The sequence below is a fragment of the Triturus cristatus genome, chromosome 7, assembly GCF_964204655.1.
Source record: "Triturus cristatus chromosome 7, aTriCri1.1, whole genome shotgun sequence".
NCBI lineage: Eukaryota > Metazoa > Chordata > Amphibia > Caudata > Salamandridae > Triturus > Triturus cristatus.
In genome coordinates, this window is record NC_140590.1 from 1161432313 (window position 1) to 1161446655 (window position 14343).

Here is a 14343-nt window from a genome sequence, read left to right on the forward strand (position 1 = left end):
TCCCTTTTTATGACCTGCCTGAACCTGTGATGTCATCTGTGACTTCTGTAACCCACTGATATCATTGATGGGTCCTTGTAGCCGTGATAGACAGCAGTGAGTTGTTGCCTGTAACTCTAGCATAATATGTTCCGCCCGGCGCCTGTCAGACTATATGTGGCCTCGCATCTGAAATATAATATGTGATTCCCTGCACATTTAATATATTGCATAGCTGCTCTGTAAACCATAGAATATATACCCTCTCTCCCTCTCTCTTTCTCTCTCTCTCTCTCTCTCTCTCTCTATATATATATATATATATATATATATGTATATATATATATATATATATATATATAGAGAGAGAGAGAGAGAGAAAGTGAGAGAAAGAGAGAGGGTATATATTCTATGTTTTACAGAGCAGCTAAGCTATATATATATATATATCCAAACGAAGATTGCTCTCACAGGACTTAAATAACTCATTGCAAGCGTGATGTTACTTTCGCTGCCTGTTCTCCTACAAGCCATGCCAGTGATCAAGGGCGAAGGAACGCCCGAAACGCGTATGGCACAATTGGCGTATTTCTAGCTGAAACAGCGATTTTGAATGCTCTGTAGTCCTGCAATAAAAGGAGAAATATACGCTGTGTGTGGCGCCTTCGTCTGTGAGAGCAATCTTCGTTTGGATATGTTATGGCCTGCTCTTGGCCATGAGGGCGCCCCACTGCTGACTGTGCAGATCCTAGCGCCGGTGATTTCGAGGCGCTAATGGAGCAGCATGTCCGATTGCAATGGACACAAAAAGAAGCAGTTATAAACATATGTTTACCTCTGAACCCATAAATCACAGTACTATTTGATCATCAGTCCTTTTTATTGACTGAGAAAACCAATATCATTTTGCTTTTTTCACAATTTTCTATATACAGGGTAAACTCTACAACAATAGGCTCCTTTGTTTTTTACAATATTCACACATATATTCTGTACATAATATTTACATTTTTTACACAAACATATACAAAAAACAAATAATATGACGTTATGTAACTAGGTTCTCCACCATTAGTTTTTTCAAATCTATATGAAAAAGTCCAATATTTTTCACCTTTGGGACCTCAAACTAATTGTTCCTCAAAATAGTTGGATTTTGCTGGTCCTATGCAGAGTCAGAAACAATGTTTTCAATGTTCAGGCATGGGGTAACCTTATATTTATTAGGTTCCTGTTATTTAGGGGAGGGAAAAAAAGGAAGTTATTTCCGCTATCCCTATTTTTTCAGGATCTCTGCTAGACTGGTTTTTATATATAGCCTACGCGTTTCGACCTTTGTATATGGACCTACAAAGTCGTGGAAAGGTCTTCTTCAGGGCTTGCTTTACTGTAGTGTGGACATCTATTCTTGCTGGTCTCCTGCAAAAATAACGGTGGACCTTGTTTAAAATGTGCAATCATAGATGTTATGGTAGATCTGGTGAATCAAGATCAGAGTTACGTACCTATACTCTTGTTTTGCCTATGTGGCTCAAACCGATAGTGTTCTCTTGACCTGTAATATCATAGGTATATCTGTATTAGTGCTTCGTTTAGCAAAAAGCTAGTATAGTTTATGCTCTGTTGCTTTGTTGCTAGTAGGCACCTACCAGGCTGTGTTCCAATTCGGTGGGAGATACCTGTTCGTTTCTTTGCTGGTATCTCTTATGTTGTTTTTAGTGGATTCCAAAGCCGTTTGAAGTTTTCTAAGGAACTGATTATTGTCAGAACAACATCTTAATTATGACAACCCCCCCCCCCCTTTTTTTAGAAAACTTCAAACGGCTTTGGAATCCACTAAAAACAACATAAGAGATACCAGCAAAGAAACGAACAGGTATCTCCCACCGAATTGGAACACAGCCTGGTAGGTGCCTACTAGCAACAAAGCAACAGAGCATAAACTATACTAGCTTTTTGCTAAACGAAGCACTAATACAGATATACCTATGATATTACAGGTCAAGAGAACACTATCGGTTTGAGCCACATAGGCAAAACAAGAGTATAGGTACGTAACTCTGATCTTGATTCACCAGATCTACCATAACATCTATGATTGCACATTTTAAACAAGGTCCACCGTTATTTTTGCAGGAGACCAGCAAGAATAGATGTCCACACTACAGTAAAGCAAGCCCTGAAGAAGACCTTTCCACGACTTTGTAGGTCCATATACAAAGGTCGAAATGCGTAGGCTATATATAAAAACCAGTCTAGCAGAGATCCTGAAAAAATAGGGATAGCGGAAATAACTTCCTTTTTTTCCCTCCCCTAAATAACAGGAACCTAATAAATATAAGGTTACCCCATGCCTGAACATTGAAAACATTGTTTCTGACTCTGCATAGGACCAGCAAAATCCAACTATTTTGAGGAACAATTAGTTTGAGGTCCCAAAGGTGAAAAATATTGGACTTTTTCATATAGATTTGAAAAAACTAATGGTGGAGAACCTAGTTACATAACGTCATATTATTTGTTTTTTGTATATGTTTGTGTAAAAAATGTAAATATTATGTACAGAATATATGTGTGAATATTGTAAAAAACAAAGGAGCCTATTGTTGTAGAGTTTACCCTGTATATAGAAAATTGTGAAAAAAGCAAAATGATATTGGTTTTCTCAGTCAATAAAAAGGACTGATGATCAAATAGTACTGTGATTTATGGGTTCAGAGGTAAACATATGTTTATAATAGTTAATTGATTCTGGCCTCTGTTACCCTTATCGAATCAATCCCGTATTTTCATATTCTACAAAAAGAAGCAGGGCACCAGCATCGTAAGTTTGCAGCAACCCACTGGGGCATTTGAATTATTGTAAATAAGGAAGAAATTAAGCGGCACTCACTGAGATAATTGCATTTACTGAACTCAAGAAACCAGAATGCACTTCGTGCACACGCCCACTTGGGCGGGACTTAAATAACTCATTGCAAGCGTGATGTTACTTTCGCTGCCTGTTCTCCTACAAGCCATGCCAGTGATCAAGGGCGAAGGAACGCCCGAAACGCGTATGGCACAATTGGCGTATTTCTAGCTGAAACAGCGATTTTGAATGCTCTGTAGTCCTGCAATAAAAGGAGAAATATACGCTGTGTGTGGCGCCTTCGTCTGTGAGAGCAATCTTCGTTTGGATATATATAAATATATATATATATATGTATAAGAATATATATATAAAGACATGTATGTGTATATACATATATAGATATATCCATTTTACTTTAAAAACACATTTTAAGTAGATTTATGGTTGCAAATTAAAACTGAAAAACACTGAAATGTGTAAGTTATGGTTAGCTCCGCAATCTATACTTCACAAAACAGCCATACAGACTGTAACTCATACACCAAATGCAATGCGCATGACCTCAGCCGTATATGACAGAAGCCATTACAGATGTCATTAATGCACTTTCCGGCCACATTACATACATTACCATTAACTGTATTAACATATGAATGTTGGTTTAAGCATGTGTTATTGTTGTTAATGGGGTTCCGCTTTTAGGTATTATTACTTATTTGTATCAATATTGTGACGTCAAGGGCATTGCCTTTTGTGTGTGTGAGTTATGGCTTTCGTGGCTGCTGGGCGACTTGTGAGTCATGATGCCACACTCCTCCTCCCTCAATATTATTGAATGGCATATTACACTTTGTGCAGCTGCATATATGGCTTATGCATGATGTTTTCCAAATGTATTTGTTTAAAAATAAGGCATTTAAAAAAGTGGACTACACGGGGTGACATTCGTGCGATGAGTTACAATCCCATTGAAGAGGTCTGACCATCAGGACAAATGTTTCCCTGGGCAATGTCAATGTTGCCGCACTACAGTAGTAAATGTGTGCGTGTTAATGCACTTGCTCTAACTTATATTGGGCCGCATTTATTTTCAATAACTTTGCAGCGTCCCACATCACAACTCTGTACCTGTGATGTTTTCTGTGTATTTTTTATATAGGTGATATTGTTACATTATTAAGGGATGCAAGTATTACTCTTGCACATATATCCAGTTATTAAGCTTTATGTTATAATCTCTCACATTCTGTCTTTTCATATCCTGTAGGGTGACAGTTTCTTGGATGAGCTCTGTGTCCATGTGTACTTTTAATGTGGCCTGTAGCTCCCTATAACCTGTGTTATTGTTAAGGAGACCATGCATCACCCAGGACTTATGCTATACCCTGTACACATGGCGTTGAGCTCTGCGGGCCACCTACCTGTAATGTTGAACTGCGTGGCATTCAGTTCCTGTAAGAGCCGGTCCAGTTCGCACAGCCCCCCTCCGAGCACGGACGACGAGAACGGGGGCGGCTCCTTGGCTTTGGGGGACTTGGGTTTACAGACAGTGCTGCAGGAGAGAGAACAGAGCAGGAGTGAGTGTGTGGGGGACGGGAGATCCACACAAAGTCACAAACACCAGGCCAAGGAGGACCTGTGAGACAAAATGGAGGTTCGCCTCTAGAGAGAGTCTGCGATAGGTTAAACTACAGGCTGAGTTATCAACACCTGAAGGAGTCTGTGAAAAATAAAGCAAGTTAGCTGGGTCACTGATGGAAAGCATGGGGAGAGGATGTGGCCTAACGGCTAGGGCGGTCGACCTCGAAGCTGGGGAACCGGGTTTGAGTCTCGGCAGAGACGCTCAACATCCTGTGATACTGGGCAAATCACCCAACCACTAACAACAAAAAAATGATCGTGTCCATCTGTAATGCAACTGGTGCTCGTGTAAAGCGCTCTGATACCTTTGGGTCTAGTTTGCACTATATAAACAACCCCCCCCCCAAAAAAAAGCAAAAGGCAGAGTTTGTGAAAGAAAGGCAGAGTGGCTGGAGAGTAAGGGGTAGTATGTGAGGGAGAAAATAACATAGGTAAACAACAGGTTCTGCAATAGTCTGTGCCAGTATGAAAAGAGAGCGCCTGAGATGTCAGCTCCAGAGACAGTGCTTGATATGTGCCAGTGTTTGCAGTGTTCTGCACCAGCAGTTACATCTAAACAGCACTGCGCATGATCTATCACCGCAAGTGAATCTCTGCCAGAGGAAAAAGAACTGTAAAAATTAAGCACCAGGAAGAATCAATGAAGCAAGTAAGATGACAGTGAGACAACAGAACCAAGGAGATTCTATGACCGAGAAGAAAAGAATGCCCATGAGACGCGACCCGCAGAGACAATCTGTGAGAATGGGAGAGTTAGAGAGATCAGGAGTCAGTGAAGCCAGGGAGAGTCTGTGAGAGGAAAGGACGGTGACTGAAAATAATCAGCACAGGGAAAGAGTCTTTGAGAGAAGAGCATCAATGGTGTATACACAAGAGAGAGTGTTCGAGAGATGAAACCTAGGTGGCAGAGAAAAGGAGACAACTAGGAGTCCAAGCACCCAGGAGAGTCTGTGTGAGACAAAGTAGAGCCCTTGAGAGAAACTTGCATCAAGAGACAGGAAAGGAGAGTAGCTCTGAATCAAGAGTCTGGGAAGAGTCTGTGCAAGAGAAAAGAAAATGGTTCCTGGGTCAAAAGGAGGAGTCTGAGAGGACAAATATGAATTACTGTGAGTAATGGCCATCAGGGAAAGTCTGCAAGAAAGCGATAAGATGGATACTGTGAGACACTGGAAGAGAAAATAATAGAGAGAGAAAATGAGTTCTTAGTCAATAATACAAGTGAAGGTCTGTACAAGAGAAAAGCAGAGAAAAGAGGAGCCACTAGCACCTGTGGAGAATAGGAGACGAAAGAAGAATGACTGAGTCTAACACCTAGCGAGAATTCAAGAGAGGAGGAACAGCACTGTGAGTCATCATCACAAGGGGGAGTCTGTAGGAAGCATAAACAATGTGACTTGCAGCCATCTACACAGGGGAGATTCTGTGAGAAGCATTATCAATGTGACTGGCAGCCATCTTTACAAGGGGGGTCTGTGAGAGGCATAAACAATGTGACGGGCAGCCATCTTCACAGGGGAGAGTCTGTGAGAGGCATAAACAATGTGACTGGCAGCCATCTTCACAAGGGGGAGTCTGTGAGAGGCATAAACAAAGGGATTGGCAGCCATCTTCACAAGGGAGAGCCTGTGAGAGGCATAAACAAAGTGATTGGCAGCCATCTTCACAAGGGACAGTCTGTGAGAGGCATAAACAAAGTGATTGGCAGTCATTTTTACATGGGAGAGTCTGTGAGAGGAATAAACAATATGACTGACAGCCATCTTCACAGGGGAGAGTCTGTGAGAGGCATAAACAAAATGATTGGCAGTCATCTTTACAAGGGAGAGTCTGTTAGAGAATACACAATGTGATTGGCAGCCACATTCACAGGGGAGAGTCTGTGAGAGGAATAAACAATGTGTCTGGTGACCATCTTAACAGGGGAGAGTCTGTGAGAGTAATAAACAAAATGCCTGGCAGCCATATTCACAAGAGAGTATCTGTGAGAGGAATAAACAATGTGATTGGCAGTCATCTTTACAAGGGAGAGTCTGTGAGAGGATTAAACAATGTGTCTGGCAACCATCTTAACAGGGGAGAGTCTGTGAGAGGCATAAACAAAATGACTGGCAGCCATATTCACAAGGAGGAGTCTGAGAGAGGCATAAACCATATGATTGGCAGCCATTTTCACAGGGGGGAGTCTGTGAGAGGAATAAACAAATTGATTGTCAGCCATCTTCACAGGGGAGAGTCTGCGAGAGGCATAAGCAAAGTGACTGGCAGCCATCTTCACAAGTGAGAGTCTGTGAGAAGCATAAACAATGTGTCTGGCAGCCATCTTCACAAGGGGGAGTCTGTGAGAGGCATAAATAATGTGTCTGGCAGCCATCTTCACAGGGGAGAGTCTGTGAGAGGTATAAACAATGTGACTGGCAGCTTTCTTCACAAAGGGGAGTCTGTGAGAGGCATAAACAATGTGACTGATAGCCATCTTCACAGGGGAGAGTCTGTGAGAGGCATTAACAATGTGACTGGCAGCCATCTTCACAAGGGAGAGCCTGTGAGAGGCATAAACAAAGTGATTGGTAGCCATCTTCACAAGGAGGAGTCTGTGTGAGGAATAAACAATGTGACTGACAGCCATCTTCACAGGGGAGAGTCTGTGAGAGGCATAAACAAAGTGACTGGCAGTCATCTTCACAAGGGAGAGCCTGTGAGAGACATACACAAATTGATTGGCAGTCATCTTTACAGGGGAGAGTCTGTGAGAGGAATAAACAAGGTGACTGACAGCCATCTTCACAGGGGAGAGCCTGTGAGAGGCATAAACAAAGTGATTGGCAGTCATCTTTACAAGGGAGTGTCTGTGAGAGGAATAAACAATGAGATTGGCAGCCATATTCACATGGGAAAGTCTGCGAGAGGAATAAACAATGTGTCTGGCAACCATCTTAACAGGGGAGAGTCTGTGAGACCCATAAACAAAATGACGGGCAGCCATATTCACAAGGGAGAATCTGTGAGAGGAATAAACAATGTGATTGGCAGTCATGTTTACAAGGGAGAGTCTGTGAGAGGATTAAACAATGTGTCTGGCATCCATCTTAACAGGGGAGAGTCTGTGAGAGGCATAAACAAAATGACTGGCAGCCATATTCACAAGGAGGAGTCTGAGAGAGGCATAAACAATATGATTGGCAGCCATCTTCACAGGGGGGAGTCTGTGAGAGGAAAAAACAAATTGACTGTCAGCCATCTTCACAGGGGAGAGTCTGCGAGAGGCATAAACAACGTGACTGGCAGTCATCTTTACAAGGGAGAGTCTGTGAGAGGCATGGTCAATGTGATTGGCGGCCATCTTCACAAGGGGGAGTCTGTGAGAAGCATAAACAATGTGCCTGGGAGCCATATTCACAAGGGAGAGTCTGTGGGAGACATAAACAAAGTGACTGGCGGCCATCTTCACAAGGGGGAGTCTGTGAGAGGACTAAACAAAGTGATTGGCAGTCAGCTTCACAAGGGAGAGTCTGTGAAAGGCATAAACAATGTGATTGGCCGGAATTGTCACAAGGGGGAGTCTGTGAGAGGCATAAATAATGTGTCTGACAGGCAGCCATCTTCACAAGGGAGAGTCTGTGAGAGACATAAGCAAAGTGATTGGCAGCAATCTTCACAAGGAAGAGTCTGTGAGAGGCATAAACAAAATGACTGACAGCCATCTTCACATGGGGAGCCTGTGAGTGGAACAGGAAGAAAAAAGGGAGAGTCTTCAAGAGAAAAAAAATCTAATAATCTGTCAGGAGAGAGACTGTGAAACATATATGCTAATGATCTTGTGAGGTATTGATGTGAACCGAATGAGATCAGGAACAGTCAGTGACACTGAAAAGCAAAGCACCGTGGGAGGTCCACCTGAGAGAAAAGCAAAGTGACTGAGTCATCAGCACCAAGGAGAGTGAGCAAGAGGCAATTTCTAAGAGACTGTGTGTCACTGAGGCTGGGGAGAGTATGTGAGAGAGGAAGCAAGAGTGACTGTGAGGCACAAGTACCAGGGGAGCCAGTGATAGACAAAATTATAAGTCAACAGCACATGCAGTCAGGGGCAAAATCAATAAAGAAGGTTTGTCAAGGAAAAACACAGAGTGACGGTGAGTAAATACTACAAGGAAGATTTTGAGAGAAAATGAGAATATCTGTGAGAGACCAGCACTGGGGAAAGTCAGTGAGAAAGAAAAACGGGGTGTCTGTGAGAGAGAAAATTCAGAGAGTTTCAGAGACAGAAAAGTACAGCAACTGAGTATTATCCCCACCCAGAAGCTATGTAGCTAGATTTCCTTCCGCACACAAGAATTCCAAAATGTGGACGCTGAAAGAATTCAGTGAAGAGCTGTGCGACAAGGGTTCTTCGTGCACACACTAGTGATAAAAAGCTGTATTCAGCATCATCTGGTTTAAACCGTGTCCGGTTCCGGCGCTGAGGCAACATAGGTTTCGATTGGGAAGCTTCTGGAGCTTTAAAAAGATATTGCACTGGAAACATCCATGAGACCGAGGAGTTTGTCTTCTTGGATGCCCTGAAGAAGCCCAGATACGGGCGAAACGTGTTGGCTATATTCACAGTTCTCCAAAGAATATGAAATAAAGGATCTAATTTATAAAGACAATCTCTCGCTTCATCTGTTTATGTTTAGCAACTTTGCTGTTAACTTACAACAAGTTAGTTTTGTTGCCTCTCAGATCTTTGTGTCATTTGCTGAATTATTTTTGGTTCTAACTGGTGGCGAACAATTTCTTGAGGCGGGCAACTGTGAATTTGATATATTCTCTGACATTTCCAGCAACACGTGGTTGTGCGACAAACGGGTCCCCTAGCCTCCATTGTTTGTTTGATCTCCCCATGGCATGAAAGTGCAAGTCCTTAAATAAGATTTAAAAAGCCATACAAGGGGCGATTTGCAAGTAAATGTAATGCAACGCAGCGGCTTGGACTGTGTTGAGTTACATTTCATTGTGGCAGGCATTCCATGGATGAAGCATGGGTATTCCTGTGCTTCTACCCATGGAATGTGATGCAATCCCAAATTTACCAGAGGCAGTAAATCTTAAATTGTGCCAAAATGGTGTGCCTATCACAGAGAAGTGCAATGAGGAGAAATACATTTATTTTTCTTGTTATTTCCTCTTTTCATGTGTCCTGCATTCTGCAGCATCAGGGAAAGAGGAATGGGCCTCTAAGAATTGTTTTTGAGCAGAAAGGTATCCTGGACAAAAGCAATCCTGTCCGTCACTCTGGTATCCTAGTTATGTTATGTTATATGAGTTTTATAAAGCGCTTGTTCACCAGGGAGGTTCCTTGGCGCTGGACAGTAGAAGACAGCATAGGGCTACAGATAATTTAATTGTAGGCTTATTGAAAGAGCTGAGTTTACAGAAATGCATGTAAATCGTGGTAAATCTAATCTATGGGGGTATGGAAATCCAAGTCCGAGGGGCCAATACAGCGAATCTAGACCCACCTATTCTCTTCCGTTTGAAAGGGGGAATTCTGAGAACGTTTTTGTCCTTAGACCTGAGATTACAGTTAGGTATATATTTTTCGACTCAAGATGATAGAAAGACATGACATGTTACATTTAGGTATTTAAACATAAGACAACTTGACTTGAAAATTGAGCTTTGTTCCACTGGTAACCAGTAGATTTCTTTCAATAGAGGGGTAATGTGGAACTGCCTACGCTGGTGACAAATACACATTGCTGCCTGATTTTTAACCAACTGCAATTTCTGATTAAGTCCAAGGAGGCCAAAATAGAGGGAATTGGCATAATCTAATCTATAGAGTACCAAAACCAGCATAATCTCAATTTGAGCACTGAAAGTAAAACATCTACCAATTGTCTGTATCCTTTGTAGTTGGGGCGAAGCAGGTAGAAGTGACTGCTCCCAAATGGGGTTTCAACGATAAATTCTTATCGATGATAATTCCGAGACTCGTAACAGAATTCTTGGGTTTAGGAGGGTCGCCCGTTTATACAGGCCAGAAAGACGGATTCCACAGATACTGTTTGTTATGAGTGATGACAATCTCAGTTTTATCAGAGTTGAGCTTTAAGTGGTTGCTATTCATCCACTCTCTTATAAACAACATGGTGTTCTGAAAGAATTCCATGGATCCAGGGGAGTGATTGATGGGGAATAGTAACTGCAAACATCGGCATAATTGCAAACTCTGAATTGCCTCTCTTTCAGGGAGCGCACTAGGGGTCGAATATACAGATTAAAGAGATGTGGAGACAAAGAAGATCCCTGAGGAACAACACAGGTAAGCTGGACCTTGAGAGAAATGAAAGGGGAGAGCCGGGCAGACTGTGACCGATCCTTTAGAAAAGATGTAACTCAGGCCAATGCCGGATTCTGAAGGCCCACGGCTCTGACACAGTCCACCAAAATCTCATGGTCGATTGTGTCAAACGCTGCTGACAAATCTAACATGGCCAGCGCTAGTCTGTCTCCTCCGCATGTCATCAGTGACTGAGAGGATGACTGTTTCTGTTGAATGGGCAGAGTGAAAGCCTGCTTACGGGGGGGGAGCATAGAATTTAGACACCTCAGAAAGGAACAGGGGTGCCTGGATACATGTGCCTCCCACACCTTCACCTTGTGCCACGGCGCATGGGTGCCTACGCTGGCACTAGGCAGCCACAAGTGTGGCACTGCTAGAAGAGAGCTGAACTGAACCATATCTTTGTAAATATGGAGCAGTTCAGCTCTCTTCCTTTCACGCAACGCAGTGCAGCAACTTAACTTTCTGTGCTGCGTTGCGTGAAATGTTAGTAAATATGCCCCCAAATTGGAAACACCAGCATTGTGGAGAGTTTGTGAGAGAATAGGAAAGAATCTGTTAGTCACCAGTACCAAAGAGAGTGTATGGGAGAGCAAGGAAAAGAGTTTGTGAGTTTACGGCACAAGAAGGTGTTTGCGAGACTGCTACCATCAACAGTAGAGACTGCAAGTCAACAGAACCAGGAAGAGTGCAAGAGAAACTAAGACTGACTAAATCACTGCAGGCGGGAGAAAACAGAGCAATTGTGAGTGAACAGCAGATGGGGGAGTATGCGAGAGAGAAAGCGACAGATATCATCAAGAAGACATTCTGTGAAAAACAAAAACAGAGATAGTGGCTTATGTGTGCAAGAGAAATTATATGAGAGTAAGACAGTGAATGTACAGCAGAACAATGGAGAGTCAGAGAGAGAGAGAGATAGAGAGAAAGAGGGAGAGAGGGGGGGGGGGGGAGAGAGAGAGCGCGCTTAGGCGCCACTGGCACGTGCGCGAGATTGAAAGAGAAATGCAGGGGCCGTTAGTCATGAGTACCAACCAGAAAGAGTTTGTGCGAGAGAGCAAAGCAAAGGACGCTGTGATTCAACAGCATAACAGAAAGTCTAAGAGGGAAAAATAAATCACTCTGGATCCGGAGAGCATCTGTAAGAGACAAAATAGAGCAAGTGAGTCACCCTCCCAGAGTAAACAGGAAGATAGAAAGAGTGAGTGATTCAACGACACAAGGGGGGACTCTTAAAGGGAAACGCTGAGCAACTGTTCGACATAAGGACGGGGTGAAGTCCGTCAGAGACAAAATAATAAATGAATCTACAGCACAAGACAGAGTCTCTGGGAATCAAAATGAAAGTGACCATGAGCCAACTGGGAGAGAACAGCTGAGAAGATATCAGTCCGCGCCAAGGGCGAGTCACTGAGAGGCAGACAGCACAGACAGAGCCTGTCCGCGGAGAAACTGTGCGGGACCTGCACGTGGCGGGACGTAAAACAGAGCCACGGCCAGCCAACGAGAGCAGGACGTGTCAGTGAGAGTGAAAGCAAAACAAATGTGAGCTTCCCGTGTCATGTCGAGTCCGCCTGAGGAGAAAAGCGAAGCAACTGACTGTGAGACAGCACAAATAGTCCTTGAGAGAAAAGCAAAGGGGATGTGGAGCTTGAACAAATGATTGTGAGTCGTCCACACGTGGGAGAGTCTGTGCAGTGAGAAACAGAGCGAAGGTTGAAACAAAGACAGTATGTCAGAGAGAAAGTTGTGAGTCATTAATTGCCGGGCCTGTCAACAAGTCGCCGGAGTGTGGCTTGTCAGCTGCACCATAAGCGGTGCTGAATATATATATATATATATATATATATATATATATATATATATATATATATATATATATATATATATATATATATATATATATATATATATATATATATATATATATATATATATATATATATATATATATATATATATATATATATATATAATGCACGTGCGCCTGGCCCCTCACATGTCCTCTGACGCCTGTGTTGGATGGGTGTGGGGTAAGCCAGCCCTAAGGGAGTGGCTGGTACATAGGAACACTAGACCAGTGGCTTTCACTGGACCTCATTTTTGCCAGAAAGAACTACCTTGAAGTACAAAATTTGAACATTCTCCGCGTTCTTCAGCTAAGCACATTTGAACAGTTTTCGTAAGCAAATGCAAGGTGTGAATTAAAAAAAAAAATGGCGGATTTCGTGGTCCATGAATTAGTTTGGACGCCCTAAGCATACACACAGACCATTATCTGTATTTGCGTCATGCAGAACCAAAGTGCTTCAGTCCAATATACCCAGGTTTGGTGTCTCTATTTACACTCTATAGAAACTCTTCAGCCCTTTCATATCCCGCTTCTGGCAGCTGTTACCTGTACAGGTGGTCTTTGTCTCCCCCTGGTGGTGCTGGACAGGATGCCGGCTCAGCAGACATGCTCACGGTGACAGCCTGAGGAGGGAAATGCAGCATGTTAGCCAATCAAAAAAGACTGGATAGTGAGGCTTGTACTCTAAAATGAGTTGTGCTATAGATACACTTCAAAGAAACGTGTAATATACTCTGATCTTTAGCATTCATTGCTTTCTATCCAGCAGTGGTCGAAGTGGGAAAAAAAAGTAGGGGAACTGTGGGCGGAGACACAGGGGGCGGGACTAACCCAAGGTTTGGATTAGTGGGCGGAGTCGGAGGTGTGGCTAGAAATAGCAAAACATACCAATTTTTGAACGTTTGGCATTTCACTGACCAGTTACAGCTTATAACGTTATTTAATTCAAAGAATCAATAAACATGTTTATTTGAGGTTTAATATATAAGTTGTTTATATTTAATTCATTTACAATGTGGGACATGTTTCCAATCACAGAATATTCCAAATACGCTTATAAGTGGAATCATAAGCCATTTGTCTCCGAGCCATGCAGTTTCTTTCATCTGCACTTCTCCTCCCTTTTTCTAATAATTTCTGAACATAAAATTCAGGTTTAAATTCTATGACAGGTGGCCCCACGATATTTATGAACATTGTAGAAGACAGACGATTGATTGATATTCTGTTCCGCAGTGGTGTGAGCACATCATTCATTACACTAAAGCCCCATTCACATTAAGCAGTTGAGGTACAAAAGGTGTTTATAATGTGCATTAATGGTTTCAGGCTTTCAGAGATGCAATTTTTATTTTGTTTCTACTCTCTGAAACCAAGGATGTACTGCCTGGTCTCAAATACATGCAACCTGCTACAAATGTTTTGTAATTCTCCCTCACCGTATAAGATGTCTACTGGATCTGGCCAATAAACTGGTTGTAGGAGTTTCATTCTATGTACTAACTCTTTGTATTCGATTTCATCATTGTTTGTGGTTGTGCATCTAGAAACATTTGATGCATTAGACATTGTCATCCTTTTTCGCAGGTTATTTGCTAAGCTCCTAAAGAACTGTGCCCTATTGATGCTAACACAGCCTTTGTTCTGTTGCAGTCCTACACCAGCAAACTGCATCCGTTCAGCAGCATCTAA

The 14343-nt window shown here is 42.5% G+C and overlaps 1 protein-coding gene across 2 annotated transcripts in view; it reads right to left on the minus strand.

Moving 5' to 3' along the window:
- The window catches only part of TGFB1I1 (transforming growth factor beta 1 induced transcript 1), a 152652-nt gene that overhangs the window by 35508 nt on the left and 102801 nt on the right, over positions 1 to 14343 (minus strand). For both annotated transcript variants that reach the window (XM_085618413.1, XM_085618412.1), the window contains exons 3-4: positions 13198 to 13274; positions 4255 to 4385 (exon numbers count right to left, since the gene is read on the minus strand). In XM_085618413.1, coding sequence (XP_085474539.1) covers positions 4255 to 4385; positions 13198 to 13274 — 208 coding nt within the window. The remainder of the gene's footprint in view (positions 1 to 4254; positions 4386 to 13197; positions 13275 to 14343) is intronic.